At 43.8% G+C, this 19,933-nt stretch overlaps 2 protein-coding genes across 2 annotated transcripts in view; both read right to left on the reverse strand.

Moving 5' to 3' along the window:
* Window positions 1-689: 689 nt before the first annotated feature.
* LOC308280358 (heparan-sulfate 6-O-sulfotransferase 3-B-like) overlaps window positions 690-19,933 on the reverse strand; it is a gene marked incomplete at both ends in the record, with an annotated part of 60,647 nt that continues 41,403 nt past the window's right edge. Inside the window, one exon of the mRNA XM_080720620.1 lies at window positions 690-1,461. Coding sequence (XP_080576746.1) covers window positions 690-1,461 — 772 coding nt within the window. The remainder of the gene's footprint in view (window positions 1,462-19,933) is intronic.
* Window positions 5,701-6,708, reverse strand: LOC308280359 (dnaJ homolog subfamily B member 1-like; the record flags this gene model as incomplete). Its single annotated transcript, XM_080720621.1, has 1 exon — window positions 5,701-6,708. One exon carries the CDS (start codon window positions 6,706-6,708, stop codon window positions 5,701-5,703), a length of 1,008 nt encoding a protein of 335 aa, XP_080576747.1.

The following is a 19,933-nucleotide window of genomic DNA, read 5'->3' on the forward strand; positions in this document are numbered from 1 at the left end:
CTGAAAACGAGCGCTCTATGCCGTTTCCATTACCAGGACGTCATGGACTTTTTGTTTGACAGGATTATTGTTATTGTTTGTAATGTTAGTTGAAATATGAGCATATGTGGTTATATTCTGGGACATATCTGACTAGTTATGATATTTATCTGACCTGATTTCAACCGACACAAATCCTGTCAAACAAAAAGGTCCTTATGGCGTCCTGGTAATGACGTCAAGATCATCCCCATATATGGGCTGTGATCTGGCCCCAATCGAGTCACTGATTGGTCCATGTCCTGACCGTGCTTGCTGGGATGGGTTAAACCCCCTCCTCCCCCTATGAAGAACTTTCATGGGGGCCCCGCAGTGAATCCTTGTAGCCCAGGGCCCAGAATTTGGTCCAACACCCCCCTGCCTGCCAATTCCTGGTTCTCCGCAAAGAACCTCTCAGCAAGAAAGGACACAATGTGTTTTTTGGCTCCACATCCATGCGCCATGACACTCTCGGTGGCAAAACTAGCACCGATCGCTCAGAATTATTTTTTGTTCATGAGCTGTCCCAGCCGGCGCTCAGAAACTCCAATGTTATTCATCGAACTTCCGGTGTGAGTTTGCCACCGAAAGTGTCATGGCGCGTAGACGTGGTGTGGGCGTGACTTCTCCTTCTTTGAGTCTTCTTGGTTTTCCGACGACCCCCCCGCTCCTCACCACCGCACCACTTGGCTACTGTAGTCCTCTGTGGTGACGACATCGTCCTTCAACACTTCGTCTTTCTCCCCCTCGTCCCCCTCGTCCTCTCCTCCTCCTCCTCCTCCCAGCCTCCAGAGCGAGGCCAGGTAGGTCCGGTGGAGGAGCCTCTGCCTCTGCTGCCTCTCCTCCCGCCTCCTGAGGCGGTCCTGGCGATGCTGCCGCTGCCGGCCGAGCTGGTAGCGCCGCAGGAACAGCTCCTTGGCGTACTCGTAGAGCTCCACGTCCAGCGCGTTCAGCGCCTCGATGCGCCAGCGCACCTTCTCGCTGATGCCCACGCCGGCGGCCCGCGTGCTGTTGATCTGCGTGAAGGCCTGGAGGAAGCGCAGGCCGAACGTCCGCTCGAACAGGTACTGCGTCTTGCGCTGGAACTCCGTCAGGCCGTAGAAGGCCATGTTGCGCAGGTTGGCCTTGGCACTGGCCAGCAGCGCGCGGCCGCGCTCCAGCTCACCCATGGACGACGCGTTGTAGCAGCCCACCAGGCTCAGGTCGGCGAGCATGCGCACCTGCCGGTTGTTGGCCAGGTTAGACGGGCAGTCCATGAAGGTGGACAGCGGCACGCCGGTCCAGTCGTCGCCGGCGTAGCAGGCGGGCAGCTCGTCCCGCGTCGGGAGCCGCCCGTCGCACATGTGCAGCGCGGTCTTCCAGGTGGCGCCGCGCTGCACGTGCTTCCACTCGCTGAGGTAGCGCGACACAGGGTCGCGCAGCATGGTGATGTAGTAGAAGTTCCTGCAGGGGGAGACAAAGGCACAGGAGACAACGGTGAGCTGACGTGGGCTTAATGCAGGTGTCGACACTCACGTTCAATTCTCGTTTTGCACAAAGTAGTGCAGTGCAAGATAGAGGGCGCCAGATCCCTTTGAGTCACACCCTACCACTACTTCCTGTTGATCCACAGAGCATTGATTCTAGTTGTTTTCTCCATTAGATTAAAGTGCTTTCTTTTCACTTTTTTTCAACTTGGGATGGTAACAAGATGAGGCAGACAAATACATTTTATTTTGAAGTAATAAAAGTTGAAAAAAGTGAAAGGAAAGCACTTTAATCTAATGGAGAAAACAGCTAGAATCAATGCTTTGTGGATGAACAGGAAGTAGTGGTAGGGTGTAACTCAAAGGGATCTGGCGCCCTCTATCTTGCATTGCACTACTTTGTGCAAAAGGAGAATTCACACAGGGTGGGGATTTTATTTCAAAGGCAAAGTTTGAACTAACTTTTCCCCGGCAAATCTGAACAAATCAAGTGATGAACACCTTTCTATAAAGAGCTATGAGAACTATGCACAATTTGTATGGTTTGGTTCTGCTGGAGTCAGGTTGTCTATCTGCTGGTCTGTCTGTGTGGCTGGAGCTAATCTCTCAACCCGCTAGAACAGGGGGTCCGGGACCCCTAGGTGTCCTTAGAGTTACTACAGGGGGGCCCCCAAATCCTTGTGTGATAGGATAATTCTTTTAAATTAACAACTTGAACCCTCGCATCCCTATTCCGAGGAGAACTTTAGCCAAAAATAGCAGATCTACAAGCTCTCAACGCCTCGCAGCGCGAGGCGTTGAGAGCTTGTAGATCGGCTATTTTCAGCAAATATATGTTTGGTGTTGTAGAGGTAAAAAAGAGCAGACCAAGTACATAGTGAAAGGTCAAGTTTACAAAATATCAACGATTTAAGTGGTTAAATCTGAAAATACACATTAACATGAATCCAACATAGACCGATGACAGTGCTGTCAAACATGTCTATGAATCTATCTATTAAATTGATGAAAATCTGCATCACACATTTATACAATATGTAGAGGGGGTCCCTGCTTCATCTCTCTCTCAGCTTTCTTGTGCTCACTTATGGTAGGCTACAGTCAGATGTAATCTCTTCTTTCTTTTTGTTGTTGTTGGTGTGGGCAGGGTTTAATTGTTTTGTGAATGGAGCAATGAGTGAAACGCTGAAAACCTCAACAGAACAGTTAAAGGACAACTTTAGTTTTTTACAACAAGAGTTCATGTTTTAGATTGTAAATAAAGAATATAAAAGATGAGTGTTAAATTGATTTCATTTAATTCTTTCTATTGTTTTATAGATTCTTATTTCAGTGGTTGGGGGCATGCATACAAGTGGCTAAATATGTCATTTTACACAGAATAAGCCCATTCCCAAGATACAATGCAACCTTTCATGGTTCGATGTGACTTATGGGGGCTATGGACCCGTTTCTTGTTTACAAACATTGAGACTAAATGCACAGGTGACTGTATCATGTAATCAATTCCACCAATCCCCAAACCTGTTGTTTTGGGGAGCGCTGGTTTCATTTGGCTAATTTTGGTAACGACCTGCGCACGCATCTAGTTCTTGTCAGTGTAACGTGGACCAGAAACCCGTCCATAAGTGTTACTGTAAATTGCAATAAAGAAACTGCTGGCTTATTGTGTCTAAAAAGACACAATAAGCCACTTGTACGCCACTTGTACGCATGCCCCCATGCGTACGCATGCCCCACATTCTAGCACGGTAAAGGCAATAAAACCAGTAAGACTCCCTAATCGGGAGATAAGCGACCGTAGGTCACTTATCTCCACAAATAGGGCAAAAATTTGTTTTTCCAAAATCTTCCTGATCCATGTTGATGACATGAGTGTAGACATACTGTGTAGTGATTTTCGTGATTTTAGGGCAAAATCTGTAGGAGCAGTGTCCAAAAATGTGTTTTTAAAAATCGGCCTGAAGGTGGCGCTATATGGGACAGATTCATGTTGATGGGATGAGTGTAGACATACTGTGTAGCAATTTGCGTGATTTTAGGGCCAAAACTGTAGGAGCAGTGGCCAAAAATGTGTTTTAGAAATCGGCCTGAAGGTGGCGCTAGAAGAGGGCCATGTGAGAAATGAGGGGTGGGGTGTCCGCGTTGCCTTGGCGGACGAATAGGTACCGGCCCCGGCTCTCCCGGACGCTCCTAGCCCGAGTTACGGCATTTTATGTGAGCTGCAGTGGAGGGGGGTCCTCCACTGGGGGCGTCACCACTTTTGCATCCGTTCTGGAGCACCAGGAGTGGGTGGTCCCCAGGAATTCCCTGTGAGCAGCCCTGTTGGGGTGGTCATTTGGTCATTTTTGCACATTTGGTCATTTTTTACACCTGGGGGTCCCCCAGGGACTTGGGGGTCCCTGGAGCTCCGGGGGTCCTTGGAGGTTGTAGTTTGGCAGGCAAGGAGTGTGTGTGCAAAATCTGGCATGGATCGGGGCAACGGTTGCGGAGATATGAGCAGGGCAAAAGTGTGACGTGTGACTCACTCACTCACTCACTCACTCACTGACGGACGGACAGCCGGTGGAGGTTTTGGTAGTAAATGCGACCTATGGTCGCAACAATAGAACAAAGCAAATGAAAACATTTTAACACTCACTTTTTATTTTCTCTAATTACAATCTAAAATATGAACCCTTGTTGTAAAAAAACAAAGGACACAATAACAAATGAATTAACAGGGAAGGCAAACTCGGTTTCAAGTCAACACCATGTGCGACTACATAGGCAATATCTGCAATATTTGCATATTCTAGGAAATCTAATGTTGGGGTTAGTGAAACTGTACAAACATTTGTATTTAAAATGATTTGGAGTATGAAGTTGTATTTACGGTATTCTTAATGGTGTAGCTGGTGTAATGTTATAACTGTGCCTGTTAAAAATAACATAAAATAAGAACATGAAAATGCAACAAAAACGACAACTCTCACCCCATGAAAGATGGAGGCAAACCTTAACAGTCCATTTCCTAAACCATTCCTGACACCACAGCAGCCTCGAATTGCTCAGGTTAGTTTGATCATTTTCACTGACACGCAATGGGTGACTGTATAACACATCACAATCTCTTAAAATACTGTGGACTGAAATCAAATGATCAAAAGAAACAAAGTATAAAATCCCTACTCAAATGATAGAACATTAACCCCAAATCCATCCACAAAAGGTTGACAGTTATTATCCGTGTCTGTCTGTCTTTCATTATCATTAGCAGTGGTTCTCATAGTGGGGTCCAGGGATAAATCTGAGCATATACGTACAAATGGCATCAAATGGACTCTTAAGCCTCTCTCAGAGTCAAGGGTGAAGAGCTATTCACCGCAAATTTTAGGTGTAAAGCTATCCACCATAGTGAGAAAATAAGTGAAGGCCATCATAGTCAGTCACGGTGAAGTGTCCTATTCACCGTGACTGACTGGTCTAGATCGACCAATCTGTGAACGGGGTGAAGAGCCTATCTGTCTGAAAGTAAAAACAGAGAGATGTGTCGGGACTCGCGGTGGAAAGCTCTTCACCGCGAGGAATGACGCAACGTTGTAGTTTTATGACTCAAAAAGACTACACCGCGGTGGATAGCTCTTCACCGTGGTACCGACTCTGATAGGGACTTTACAGTCCATTTTTTTCCATTTGTACACTCCTATCCGGTTATGGGGCCTAATGCATTGTAAACTAGGGTCCTTGAAATTCAAAATGTTTGAGAATCGCTGATTCATTAGCCTCCTTATACTGTAGTTCAAATAATGGCCATTCGTTATGTTCAGCCCAGTCAGTCTGGTCAGCTCTGAGCACAAACAATATCAGAACTTTCATAACCAGTGCGAAACTCCTTGGAGCTCCGGCCTGCCACTTAAAGGAGTAGTTCACCCCCAAAATGACTTTTTTTTCCTATTGATTACTCACGCCATGGAGACTTGAGTTCAATAATATATTTTTGTATTTGTCGCATTCCAAAGACAAAAATTTGATTATTGTAAATTTACCCCCATTGACTCCGGATGGGGACCCAAATGCACTTGGGTCGCCATCCGGAATCAATGGGGGTAATTTTATTGTAATCAAATTATTGTCTTGGGAATGAGACAAAAACCCCAAAAATATTATTGAACTCAAGTCTCCATGGTGTGAGTAATCAATAGAAAAAAAGTCATTTTGGGGGTGAACTTCTCCTTTAAGACAGTGGCAGCACCCCTGCGATCGCATCCTTTGCGCCCTGACTGAGCCTTTGTGGAAATATCACCTCGTATTCCACCACCAGGTCGCCACGGGGAGTGGGGAACTTGGTCAAAGGGAGCCCCTCGTATTTGACTCGCCGCTTAAATCCTGGCCGCACGACGTCGGTGTTCGTCACGGGTATGGTCTTGCCGTCTAACGAGGGCACGTTGACCGTGCAACCGCACAGGGCGTCTCTGAGGGAGATCTTGGCGTGGTAGAGGATGTCGGAGCCGCTTCGTCGAAACACGGGATGCGGCTTGTCCTTCACGACAAACACCACGTCGGCGGGAATGTTGGTGGGGGTCTCGTCGCCTTCTTTGGGGAAGGTGATTTTGGTCCCCTCCTTCCATCCCCTCTTGATCTCCACCTCGAGGATCTTGGGCTCCGATCTCGTCGTCTGCCCGTCTGGATTCAGACGCTTGCGGGTGATCCTCATCTTCTTGGTGCAGCCCGAGAACACCTCCTCCAGCGTCACGTACAGGTTGTGCACCACGGCGGGGTCCTGCACGCGCACGTTGCCGGCGACGGGAACCCCCCCCGTACCTCCCATTCTCCCGGAGCTGAGCGAACGGAGCAAGCCCCCCATCCCGCTGCTTATCCCCGGCGCGTCCATGTTGCCGCCGCCGAAGAGCTCGAAGAGGTTGCGGCCCCCGAAGACCTCCGCGAAGATGACGTGAGGATCCCCCTGGAAGGTGTAGTATCTGCCTGATCCGCCGTGGCCAGCGGCTCCTTGGTGGCCTCCGCCCTTCAGGCCTTCCTCGCCGATGCGGTCGTAGATGCCTCTCTTCTCCGGGTCGCTCAGGACGTCGTAGGCCTCCGCCACGTCCTTGAACTTGTCCTCGGCGTCCGGCGACTTGTTCTTGTCGGGGTGGTACTTCATGGCCTGTAGGCGATACGCTTTCTTTATGTCTTCCTTCGAGGACCGTTTGCTAATGCCCAAAATGCCATAGTAATCCTTGCCCATGTCGACAATTGGGTTGTCAGTTTTCCGTCGTCAGAGTTCGATATAATCTTATGTTATTAAAATATGTAATTAAAGCAGGTACGGTGGTCACCTCTTCAACACAGTGACCTTTTGGATTACTATGCGACACGGATCTACACTCAGATGCACACCCTGTCTCTGCCATCTCAGCCCCACCTTCTTAGCAGTACGTCCATGTATCCGCTAATCTCCTTTCACATAATACTTTATGCCTTGTGAAGTATTGCCTTTTATAATGGGGCTCTGACCAGCTGAGACCTTGCCCAGATTTGTCATTATGTCATCGATATGTCATAGACGACTGATGATGACATAGAGGACAGACGTCACAGGCTGGACAAATGAAGTCTGAGATACACAAAGGAGCCATTCCATCCGATATATACACATTATTAGTGTGGTTGCCTGAAACTTGTAGACTTTATAGGGTAACCTGTAACTTTTTATAGACTTTTTTTCCCCGCTGCCATTGGAAATGGCAGGGTAACTCCTCGAAAATGACGTAACTTTCATCATCAATGACATTACTTTATTGATTACTAGGGTAACTTTTCCGCTGCCACTGGAAATTGATGGAATCAATGGGAATGGGAATCAATAAGGAATCAATGGGATAGGGAATCAATAGGGATTAGTGTGGTTGCCTGACAGGGCAACACATTATAGTTCTAGGGAAACTTTATAGACTTCTGGGGTATTCCATACTGTTACAAGTACATGTCTGGTATTCAGAGTACATTTACAAAAGTATTGGAAATCAAAATTTACTCAAAGCACCAAAAGTAGAAAGTACTCAATATTATGCAGAAATCTTCCATTTCATGTTTTCATGTTGTATAAAACTAGTATTTTGGCCGCCTTTGCCGGCCTCATCATAGTATTTGCACGCTTCGCGTTGCACACGCACGCTGTCAGGCACGCGCACAGGCACAGCTGCCAACAGATGCCAAGCCATCTAACGCACATACACACATGTGCGCATTTCCAAACAGAGATTTAGCTAAAACATAATATACCAGGGACGTGCTGGCCATTGGGAAAAGCGGGACAACTCCCGAACGGGCGGTTCATTCCTGGCTGGTCCAGGCCGGCCATTAGGAAAGAATGAGGCGTTGTGTGCTTGTAGATCGGCTGTTTTCACTAGTTTAAATCATTCTTAAAATTATAAATACAAAACAAACGGTTTTGGACGTACAAGGTTTCCACCCGACAACGACGAAATATAACTCATGTAATTGGCCCACTGGCTTGTCACTTGTCATGATCTGAAATGGCAACTCTTTGAGTAGCAGCAGCGCTATAGAGAGATCTCTCTCTATAGCACGCAATGAGGGCCTCTGCAACTCTTTTTCCCGGGCTGAATCAGGGGCCCAGCACGTCCCTGATATATACGCAGCAAGCAGGAATCGCTGGCAGAAAGAGGGAAACACGCGGAGCAAGGAAAAGACATCTTTGATGCTCGGTGTTGTTGTTGGTATGTGAAGAAGCGTGGGGGAAGGGAAAGTTGCTGTTATTCTCCAGCGTGTTTCCAGGCGTGAGTGCGCCACTTGATCACAACATCCGGGTAGCGGGGTAGGTAACTGAATTCGGTAGGCAAGCAACTCTGGTGTAACAGTGCGGCACGTGAGCAGTCCTAGCCAATGAACTGCAGGAGTGACAAACGATTATAGTAAATTTACCCCCATTGTTTCCGGATGGGGACTCAAATGCATTTGGGTCCCCATCAGGAATCAATTTATTGTAATGACATGTTTGTCAAAAGATATTATTGATCTCAAGTCTCCATGGTTTGAGTAATCAATAAAAACAGTTTAAAAAAAAGTCATTTTGGGGGTGAACTACTCCTTTAAGCCTTTGCAATTCTTCAACTATTATTCTTCACCACTGTTCTGCACATGTGTACATTTCATAGTAGGCAAACGTTCAGCAACAATAGCCGATGTACAATCCCCCAACACATCGCAAACCAACACATTGTGAGCTTGTAGATTGGCTATTTTCATACAAAAGGTTTGGTGTAAAAGGGGGGAAAAGTGGGCCATGGATAGACCCCTGGGGAACTGTGGTCAACGAAATATCAAGAATCAACAGAAATAAATCCCTCTTGTCCTTGATTATAATCTAATTAAATTGTTAATGAGATTATAACTGGATAGAAATATTGTGTCTCTGTGTGAGGATTTAAATAAATCTGCTGAGAAGTGCACCCAGAAGCTAATTTCCTCACCAGTCACCTGATGGTGGATGTGAGAAATGAGGTTACGGTTTGGCAGCCAAGAAGTGTGTGTGCAAAGTTTGGCATGGATAGGGGCAACGGTGGCGGAGATAGGAGTAGGGCAAAAGTGTGACGTGACGTGTGACGGACAGACTGACAGACAGCCGGTGGAGGTTTTGATAGTAACTGTGACCTGACGGTCACAATAACAAAAAATAACCAAAATAGTTTACAGAAAAAGCGCATATCACCTCACAAGTACCACTGATTAAATGCAAGAAGTGAGACTTAACACAATTATTGAGGTGAGACTTGACATCATTATTCTCTCTCTCTCTCTCTCTCTCTCTCTCTCCCCTTCTCTATAACTATCCACAAATGGTTTCTTCCTCGAACAGCCCTTCAAAAACGACTTTACATACATTCTATATTTCGGATAATAATGTAATTCTCTCATTCAGAGCATCTTGCTGCATCAGAATGAGGTTCATGTCATTGTCAATGAGAGATTTAGCATCTATTTCTTGGTGCTAACAAGAGAATAGGACAAGAGTTAAAAAAAAGTATGGTTGCATGATTCATTAAAAAGTACAGTAATTGCATCTCGTAATTTCATGTTTCACAGTTATGTGGAACATAAAATAATACTTGTCAATTAATTCCAACATCTTATTTGTTCTGCTGTTGCACACAGGGGCGTCACAAGGGGTTTACACGATTATTCAAAAATAGCAGATCTACAAGTGGGTACAGTGAAGAGTGAATCCTTGTACCTAGGGCCCAGAATTTGGTGCGACACGTACCCTTGCACCCTTTCCTTCTCCGTCTCCTCACCATTACACAGAGATTAATTCAAACAGAACATTTTACACCATAATCCACAGTAATAATGTAATAATCTAATTGCAACTCAGAGTGTACAGTTGTAACCAAATGGACCCATAAGGGTTAATTAACACTGAGGATTGTACAGGCCGTTCATCAGGGTCACAGAGCTACAATAAAATCACTTAGCTCCATGTATACCGTTGGCCAGATAGGCTACTGTATATGGCACCGATCCATAATCACCATGGCATTGTGAAATTGATAAAAAGAAAACCATTTTAACATAAAGTGATCATTATCAATAACCATGGTTAATATTAGTGAATACAATATTAATCAAACATAATCAGGATGTTACATATTACAATGTAATGTGCAGTAGGTGCAACAAAGCAGTGGATATCTTAGGACAACCACTGGAACTGATTTATCTTGATTGGTGCTAGAGTGTTTGTTTACCGCAGAGAATTATGTTGGTTCCATTTGTTCCCTCTTAGGCGCCGTACAGACATCTGCGTCACGCATCATCATCTTATCGTCTGAGAATGGCCACTGGGAACGCCATACTAATGCATTCTCAATGCAAGGTTGTTTGGTGTTTTGTCGTTGCCGTGTCTCTTCAAGAGCGTACAGGCTGCGGTTGAGCTAGAGACACGGCAACGACAAAAAACCAAACAATCTTCCATTGACAATGCATTAGTACGGCGCCCCAGTGGCCATTCTCAGACGATAAGATGATGATGCGTGACGCACATGTGTGAGCGCGGCCTCAGAGATAAATTAACACTGCAGGATTTAACAATGTAATGTAGGTGGAACAAAGCAGTGCAGATATCTTGACAACCAGCAAATGTACAGTAGGCAGATTGGAAAAATTGTTTGTTTGATTGATTGATTGATTGATTGATTGATTGATTGATTGATTGAAGAGTTTATAAGAGGTTTGCATAGAAAAAGGTACAGTTTCATGACGGTACAGTTCACTGGTACAAGGTCAACTAAAAGGGGATCCTAGAAAGCACTTGGCTTATTTTAAGCATCTCATATAACACTGAATGACAGACGGATAGAACACAGTACTATGCAGTAGATAGTCAGGAAAAAAAAGAAAACAGTGCAGAAACATATATACAGTAGATATTTACGATAGAATGTTCATTTTTAAATCAACAACTATCAACAATTACATCATTTCATCATGTCCATAACTTGAGCCACCACATCCCAGTGGTCGCAGAAGCATGTATAGAATTGTTATTTTATTTTTAACCAACCGTTTTAAATGGAGCTGAGTTTTTGCCCTCGTCTAGACCTCACGTGTGACTTGTTAGAGATGTAAGGAGACCAAAGGGAATGCTCTGAGAATGTCAGCCATTATGCATGACATTTCAGGTGAAAAGAGAGTGCAGATAAAGAGGGAATACAGCATCCCAATGCTGAGAGACAGGGGTGTCGCACCAAATTCTGGGCCCTGGGTACAAGGATCCACTCACATTTTTTGCTTTAACTATTGAAAAATAGCAGATATACAAGCTTGTAGATCTGCTATCTTTGTAGATTTTTGTAGATCTGCTATTTTTGAAAAATCATAAAAATGTGTGAAAGTCTTTCTACGTTTTTTTTGAAAACCTATAGTTTCTATGTCAGTGGTGCTCAAACTATTTCACGTGAAGGACCCCCAAAATGATACGTATTTGGCCATGGAGCCCCATCTCAAAATATTTAGTTCCAGGGACCCCCCCAGAAGCAAAATTTGAGTTACAAACGTTCACTTAAAAATATATATTCAAGGAGTTGCACACATTTTCACAGCTTTTCAAAAACAGCAGATCTACAAGCTCACAGCGCGGCACTCAATTCCAGGCCCCTCCACCTCAGGCCCTAGTAACTCAGTCCCACTTTTCCCCCCCTTGTGACGCCCCTGCTCAGAGATCGTAGAGAGTGACCTCACCTCTGCTAGAAAAATAACGACCGAAAAGGACGGAAGGAAGGAAGGAACTAAAGAAAGAAGAAATACAGTACGACGTGACGGATAGATAAACACGCAGAAAACGAGATTGTAGCATTTTTTTTTTATCACCGGAGCACTTTGATTTCACGCTGTGGCAATTTATTTCCTGAGCTCCATTCATTCCATATAATACCAGAGAACTCCCAGTCAAGGACATTTACCTAAAACGCTTCAATTTCCTTTTACGATTGTTCGTACAGTACATGGACTTCTTTCATCATGCTGTGATCCCCCCAAACTACATCTTTTAAATTACCCAAGAATATTGAAGAATTCCTATTCACGGACGTTTTTTATCTGAATACTGAAGGAGGTTCTTATTTAAACAATTTAGACCGGGTACACATTATTACGTATTATTATGTTATGCTTTATCTATTGAAAAATAGCAGATATACAAGCTCACAGCGCTGCAAGCTTGTAGATCTGCTATTTTTGGAAAAATCTTGACCCGATTTTGACCCGATTCTATAAGCGTCTTTTGAATCCTTCTAAGGTTTTTTGAAAATCTTTCTATGTCAGCAATCTGGCCAGCCATTTGTCAAAGAAAAGGTCCTTTTCACTTAACTGAAGCTCAGTTAGACTGTTCTTGAGAGACTACTACTGTATGTCAGTGGTTCTCAAACTTTTTCATGTGAAGGACCCCCAAAATGATATGTGTTTGGCCACGGACCCCCATCTCAAAATATTTAGTTCCAGGGACCCCCCAGAAGCAACATTTTAGTTACAAACGTTCGCTTTAAAAATACATATATTCAAAGATTTGCACACGTTTTCACGACTTTTTCAAAAATAGCACTCGGTGCCGTGCTGTGAGCTTGTATATCTGCTATTTTTCAATAGTTAGAGGATTCAATCATTCTAGGCCTAAATGGGTTAAAAAGAAAAAAGCATTTTGCTTTTTATAAATGGTTGATTTCTTTTTCTTCTTCCCAGAACACATTTCCAGTCAAAGGACCCAGTCATTTTCAGCAGCCGATCTTTTCTCTCTTTGTGCCTCTGTCTCCATGCTGCCCTTAACAGGCATTCACCAACCTGAGACTCTCTCGCTGTGAGGAAACTTGCTTTGAATTGAATTTGGCAAGAAGCAGCATGCAAGAAAAGGATGGAACCCCCGAAGATATCTTTCCCTCTGTGCGTGTGCGTATGCACTGGTGTGCGTGTGTGTGTGTGTGTGTGTGTGTGCGTGTGTGTGTGTGTGCGTGTGTGTGTGTGTGTGTGCAGACTGCGCACGTGCATGCGAGCGTGTGCTTGAGAATGTGTGAGAATGCGTGTAGCCATAAATATCATAGTATGCCTGTGAGTCACATAGGGATGGGACGATAAGCGATATTATCGTTTATCGCGATAAAAAAACTCTCGCGATAAAAGTATCGCGGAGATTTAATTTATCGCGATATCGTCCTCCGTCATGCACTGGGATCAATTAACCTTTTATTTGCCGAGCTGCATATCCGGTACCACTTAAACCCTCTATAATTGGTAAAAGGTACTTATAATATACGTACTTGATACAGTCTTTTTTTCACTCTCCATCAAATGTCTTTGCCAAAAAATAGCTGATCTACAAGCTCACAACGCGTCGCCTTGCGACGCGTTGTGAGCTTGTAGATCAGCTATTTTTGGGCAAATGTTCCGCCCCAGGATAATGGATTTTGATTATCGCGATAATATCGTAAATTGTGATTTCTTTTGTCACAATAATCGTGATATGACATTTTCATATCGTCCCATCCCTAGAGTCACAGTACCTCTATCATGCATGCGTGTAAGAAGGACACACGCACGTACACACACACACACACACACACACACACACACACACACACAGCAAACATTCATTCCTTGGCACATGCTATATTTTCAGATGGGGTACCCCATGGCCAAATACAATAATTTGACACAAAACATTGGTGTAGAAAGCAGTTGTTTTGATCAGCTGAAACCTACCATCAGTGTTGTACCCGAACGCGTTCAAAGAACGATCGTTCATGAACACGTTCATATTTTGGGCGAACATGAACTGAACGTAATTGTTTTCGCTTGATGAACGATATTGTCGAACGCGGTCATTCTGACGCCGGTGAACAGAGTTCGTCGGCGTTCGTCGGCCGTTCATGCGGCGGTCCGCGCCTCCGCGGTCGTCTGTCCTCTCCTCTCTCTTTTCATTCACATGCTCCAATAGCACACACTGCACGCAGCCCCTCGTGAACGTTGATATAAGGTGCTGTCTGCACTCTGCAGCTGCACTGTTAATCTCCTCCTCGTTACGTGTCTCGCAAGCCTGACTATATACTTTGTCCTATGTGTGTTGCACGGCAAAAATAGCTGATCTGCAAGCTCACAACGCGTTGCATCCACGAGACAACGTGAGCTTGTAGATCAGCTATTTTAAGCAATGCGGAAACATGCTGTGCGCGAGGTTTAGAAACGTATGCCTTCTAGTGGGGTTCCTTGTACATGTAATTTTTTGTTTTCGTTTCAAATGTGTGTTAAAGTTTATTTTTCACTTCCAATTTGTAGATTATGGTCTATAGAACAATTTTGGTTCGAGTGTCAAGACAGTGGATTGAAGAAAAATATATTTTTTGCCCTATTTCCAAAATGACCAAAATCGGAATTGTGTTTTTTGAACAATGTCTTAGTTTTCCCACAACTGCTGTGTAATATATATTTTTTTATTGCTATATCAAGTCAATACTGTGTGGGGAATCAATTGGAGTCAAATATTTGTTTTGAATATTATGATATTTCACACAATGAGACAATAACATGGTTATTACATTCAGCCCTTCACAATAAGGGTGCAGGAAGACTGGGAACTAGGCAGTGGGCACATAAATATTGTGGGCACCTCAATGTTAAGTTGGATGAAATTATTGCTGTGTGTGGTTCTATATGGGCTGTGTCAATAGTTTTGACAAATAATAGCATGCAGCAACGTCTAAACATTTATATAATATATATATAGACCTAGGCTATATATATTTTTTTCTTCTTTTTTTTTTTTTTTTGAATAGCCAAAGTATAAAAAAAATTATGGTAAAAAAAAGAACGAAAAAGAACTTAGTTCAAAATATAGAATTATGAACTATGAAATGAACTAGTTAATTTTAGAAGTTCTGAACTTGAACTTGAACTAGTTCGTTTTTAAAGTGAACTTTCCCAACACTGCCTTTGAGCAGTGGTTCTCAACCTTTTCAGGCCGCGACCCCCCATATAATCATATTTCAACTGGGGACCCTCATATACCCTGACAAGCACTAAGGGTCGATTCATTCTTTAATAAGGAGCTGAGTTTATTTCGGTTCGGCACTGTCCAGACCACAACATCATTCAGTGGTTCTAATTCACCCTTTGTTAGCCTTCTGGTTGGTCCCTGACTGACCAACCAGCAGGCTCTATCTGCCTTGTCCCGCCCTGGTTCTGCCTTTTTTATGTTGAATTTGCTAAAACATAATTTTTGGAGAAATAAAAAGAGTCCCTATACTGCCACTGAGCAGCTCCATTTTACTGAAACCAACTTTTAAATTAGAATTGAACACCCAGAATAACAATACGAAGCAACTGAATTAAAATGGTAGTGGATGGAGCGTCCCACCGAGTGTCCCACCAAGACACACCAACCAATGGGTGTGAAGAGGGGCGGGACAATGGGCGGGACTTGACAAAGGCTGAATTGCTCCCTGAGCGCCGTAGAATTACTGCTCCTAGTTGTTATAGGATGGGTAAAATGCAGAGGACAAATTTCACACGTATGTGCAAATGTACTATGACAAAAAAAAGAACACCCCAAGGCATATTGTATTGCGTTGCGAGGCATTGTGAGCATGTAGATCGTCTATTTTCACAATTTCCGCCTCTAATATTTCACAATTTGGCTAATGTTTAATTTGTCATTTTAGATATATTAAAATGTCACTTTAGAAATGTGCGGATACCCTCTATACACTTAATCTTTATGTGGGTTTGTTTACTGTTGAGTGAGAAAACAATGTCTCACATTAACTCTTACAGTGCCAATCCCGAACTAGTTCGGCTTTCGGGACCGGGGCCAGAGTGCCGATCCCGAACTAGTTCGGCTTAAAAAAAAAAAAAAAAAAATTAAAAGCCGTCATCAGGATCTTTAGAGCTCATTTTCTCTGTTTTTTCTCCCATGCATGAGGTGTGCAAGGTTTAATCATGGCTAAATTGCCGAAAATAGGGCTTCTAAAATGCTTGGTAGCCAATAGCTAACTTCAAGCTAACTTCATCCTCTTCCTGTACATGCACAAAGGAAAGTGTTCAGGGAAGTCATGGCTGCAGGGCTTTTGCATATACCAGCACTGTCTAAGTAGAATTCTCTGGTCATTGGGCGCCCTCTAGTGGTGAAAAGGTGGCACTCAAAGAGTTAAGTTAATCATCTGGGGACTGCGGATCCCCCCAAAATCATTTGATTTTTGGAGGGGCCCCACAGATTGGGAACCACTGATTTAGAGAAACCGAGAGAAAGGTGTTGACCTTCTGCTGCAATGATTGTAGAGAGAAGCCCAGCCCTGAAAGGTCAATCATCAAGTGGACAAGAGTCTAATGGAGATGTATAGCCTCAGTGTCAGGTGAAAACCTTGTCTGTCCAAAAGAAATGGGAAAAAGAATTGATCCATTGTAGTTGGTATTCCCTGTACATGCTCCTGTTAATAAATGTTACTGGCTAAATATTTATAAAAGCCCACAGACAGACTTAGACACTTTCAAACTGGCATCCCTATTTTTGGCCTATAATTAAAGGACAATTTGTTTTTTTACAACAAGGGTTCATATTTCAGATTGTAATTGGAGAAAAGAAATATGAGTGTTAAAATGTTTTCATTTACTGCTTTCTATTGTTTTAGCGATTTTAGTATTTTGATTTCAGGTGGCTAAATATGTATTTTTAGACACAATATGTCTTTTTAGACACAGTAAGCCAGCAACTTCTTTGATACTACTGTATTTACACCAGCCCCCATAAGTCACATCTGCCCATGAAAGATTGCAGTGCATCTTGGGAATGGACTTATTGTGTCTAAAAAGAATTTTTTAGCTACTTGCATGCATGCCCTCAGGTTGGGGGCAAATACAAATCAAAATCGTTAAAATCACTAAAACAATAGAGAGAAAATGCCCAAGAGCGCACTCACTGACTCGCATATTAGTGGTAGTTTGTATTGGCCAGTGCGCTCAGTGCTGTATCAAATGCCCGGCCTATAGGGTGTGCCAAATGTAGTTCTTAGAGCGGCCATTTCTTGGGTCAACACAGCCTTACACAGGTGTTATGATTGGAGTAGAGCATTAGTTCTATGCAATCAAACAATTGAAACACCTGTGTTTTGACCCCAAATATGGCCGCTAAGGACTACAATTGCGTCACCGTTGGCACAGACTATAGGTGAAAAATGGCAAACACAGGAACAAAATGTTCAAGGTTTTCTAAAATAACAGATCTGTAAGCTCGCAGCGAGTCGGAATGCGATGCACTGTGAGCTGTAGATCAATTATTTTCGCTACTTTCCAGGGTATTGATTATTATGAAATAGAAGGGACGAAATATGGATATGTACAAGGTTTTTGCCCGACAAGGACAAGACATAGTACGATATACAGAATGCGTGACACACAAATGATGATATAATGACTTGAACACAACACACAGACAGACACCCTCTAAAGATAATGGCTACCCAGAGTGGAAGCTAAGTGAATTACCCGTCCATTTCCACCTTACTGAGTGAGCAACACCAGATGGAAACATCCTCACTCACACACACGAACACACGCACGCACGCACACGCGCACACACACACACACACACACACACACACACACACACACACACACACACATACACATGCACGCACAAAGGCTACACACACATAATCTCAGACCTGCTTTTCGTCGTTGTCGGGCAGAAACCTTGTATCTCCAAGTTTCAAATTTGTACGTTCTTTCGCAAAGCAAAGCCCTGCTTCACCGTACAAGGCCGTCGCACAAAAGTAGTGAAAACAGCCGATCTACAAGCACACAACGCCTCGCGCCGCGAGGCGTTGTGTGCTTGTAGATCGGCTGTTTTCACTAGTTTAAATAATTTTTTTAAAATGACAAATGCAAAACGAACGGTTTTGGACATACAAGGTTTCCACCCGACAACGACGTTTTGCTATACTTCCTGGAAATAAGCCCATCTACCCCCCCCCCCCCCCCCCCCCTCTGTTTCCTGTCCTCTATCTACAGTATCCAGCTAACCGCGAGACAGCCCCGGATCAATACCTGTCCACACACACCGAGCCCTCTCCTTCCACGGTGACCTATTGACTGAGAGCAGCTAATGTCAAAGTGCTCCGTTTACTCTGTGTGACGGACTGGTGGGGGTGGGGTGGTGGGGCGGTGGGGGGTGGAGGGTGGAGGGGGGATACAGAGGTCAAAGCGATGCAAATGTCACAACGGGTTTTGGTTTTTAGCTCCGCTCGAAGACGCGTTTAGACCAGGGGTCTTCTTCAACAGGAGGTCCCCGGGACCCCTAGGGGGTCCTCAGAGTCACTACAGGGGGTCCTCGAAATCTTTGTGTGATAGAAAAGTTTTTTTTTTCCCTTTTTTTATATTAACCACTTGAACCCTAGCGTCCATATTCTAAGAACTTTAGCCAAAAATAGCAGATCTACAAGCTCACACCGCCTAGCGCTGCGAGGTATTGTGAGCCTGTAGATCGGCTATTTTTGGCAAAGAGCTTTGGTGTAGAGGGTAAAAAGAGCACACTAAGTACAGATTGAAAGGTCAAGTTTATTATGTATTGACGGTTCAAGTGGTAAAATATCTAGAAACACAAATTTACATGAACCCAAAATACACTGATGATGATTGTGCTGTCAAACGATGAAACTATATGGAATCTATGAACAGGTTGTGGGGGTCCCTGCTTCATCTCTCTCTCAAAGGGGTCCTTGGCCTGAAAACGTTGAAGACCCCTGGTTTAGACTGAATGGTATATTCTGCCAACCAGGCTTTTACAATCCTTTCTGTTCAAGTTCAAGAGTTTGCAGAGGGAAATGTCCATACCTTCACTTTGCTTGTTTAACAACATAGCCCTATACTGTGGCTACGGTATTCAGAAATAGCTGATCTACAAGCTTGTCGATCTCCTTTTTTTTTTCCAGAAAACTTAACTTCGAAGAGATTTGAAAGATTTTGAAAAATTAGGAACATTGGGTCCAACATGGAAATCCAAAAATCCATGGTATTATAATAGATTTTTAATTTAATTTCAGTCGCTATGTAGATGCTGGGCAATTCTCACAATGTCACAATCAGTTACATGAGGTGGGACAATTTCCACCAAAAATCAGGTGGATTGGTTGTCAAACGCTGTACCCTGAACCTGTAAGTAACCAGTTATTAGGTACAAATCTTTAAACACCTAGTCCTAGCCCATACTCCCCATTCAGGCCGGGAACTGTTTAGTGTAGTACAGTACATGTACAGTATGTAATATTTTGAATAATATTTGATGTTTTTCAGAAAACTTCAAGGTCAGGCCTAAATGGGTTAAGAAGAATATGTATTGCATGAAATTGAAAGCTATTGGGAACACAAATATACAGATATGGCCATTATCTTGGGTTACCAAATACACTTTTATGGAGTCCAGTGTATTTCAATGTGACAAGTATCTTCTTTTTTCCCCCCCTAAAAAGACAGCACTTTATCAAATGGGCGAATGTGATTTAAAAACACAGTTCTGGCCCAATCATGTGGTTATCGCTTGCAGCTGGTTCCGTTAGTAAATGAGATTAGAAGCATCACGGTTTGTTGGGCCATGGGCCCTGGGGGGTAGTGATGGTAACATCGGTTGGATTATAGGGGTTCATCAGTCGTGTCAGTTCAGAAAAAGCTAAGGTATGGCAACATGACTGGTGTCTTGCACGCGCGCGAGACACCAGTCATGTTGCCATACCTTAGCAACAGGCATGATACATTTATTCTAAGAAGTACATTCTATTTCTCCCCCGTTTCTACGGTTTGTTCAAGTGCAGCCAAACTTGGCATGTTAGTAAACGTGCCACAATTAACAATAATGCATTGCCACCTGTGCAGCTGACCTGCGGAACCTGGGAATATACCATTTTATAAAGATGGGG

This window comes from Nannobrachium achirus, assembly GCF_963921795.1.
Source record: "Nannobrachium achirus genome assembly, chromosome: 24".
In the NCBI taxonomy this organism is placed as follows: Eukaryota; Metazoa; Chordata; class Actinopteri; order Myctophiformes; family Myctophidae; genus Nannobrachium; species Nannobrachium achirus.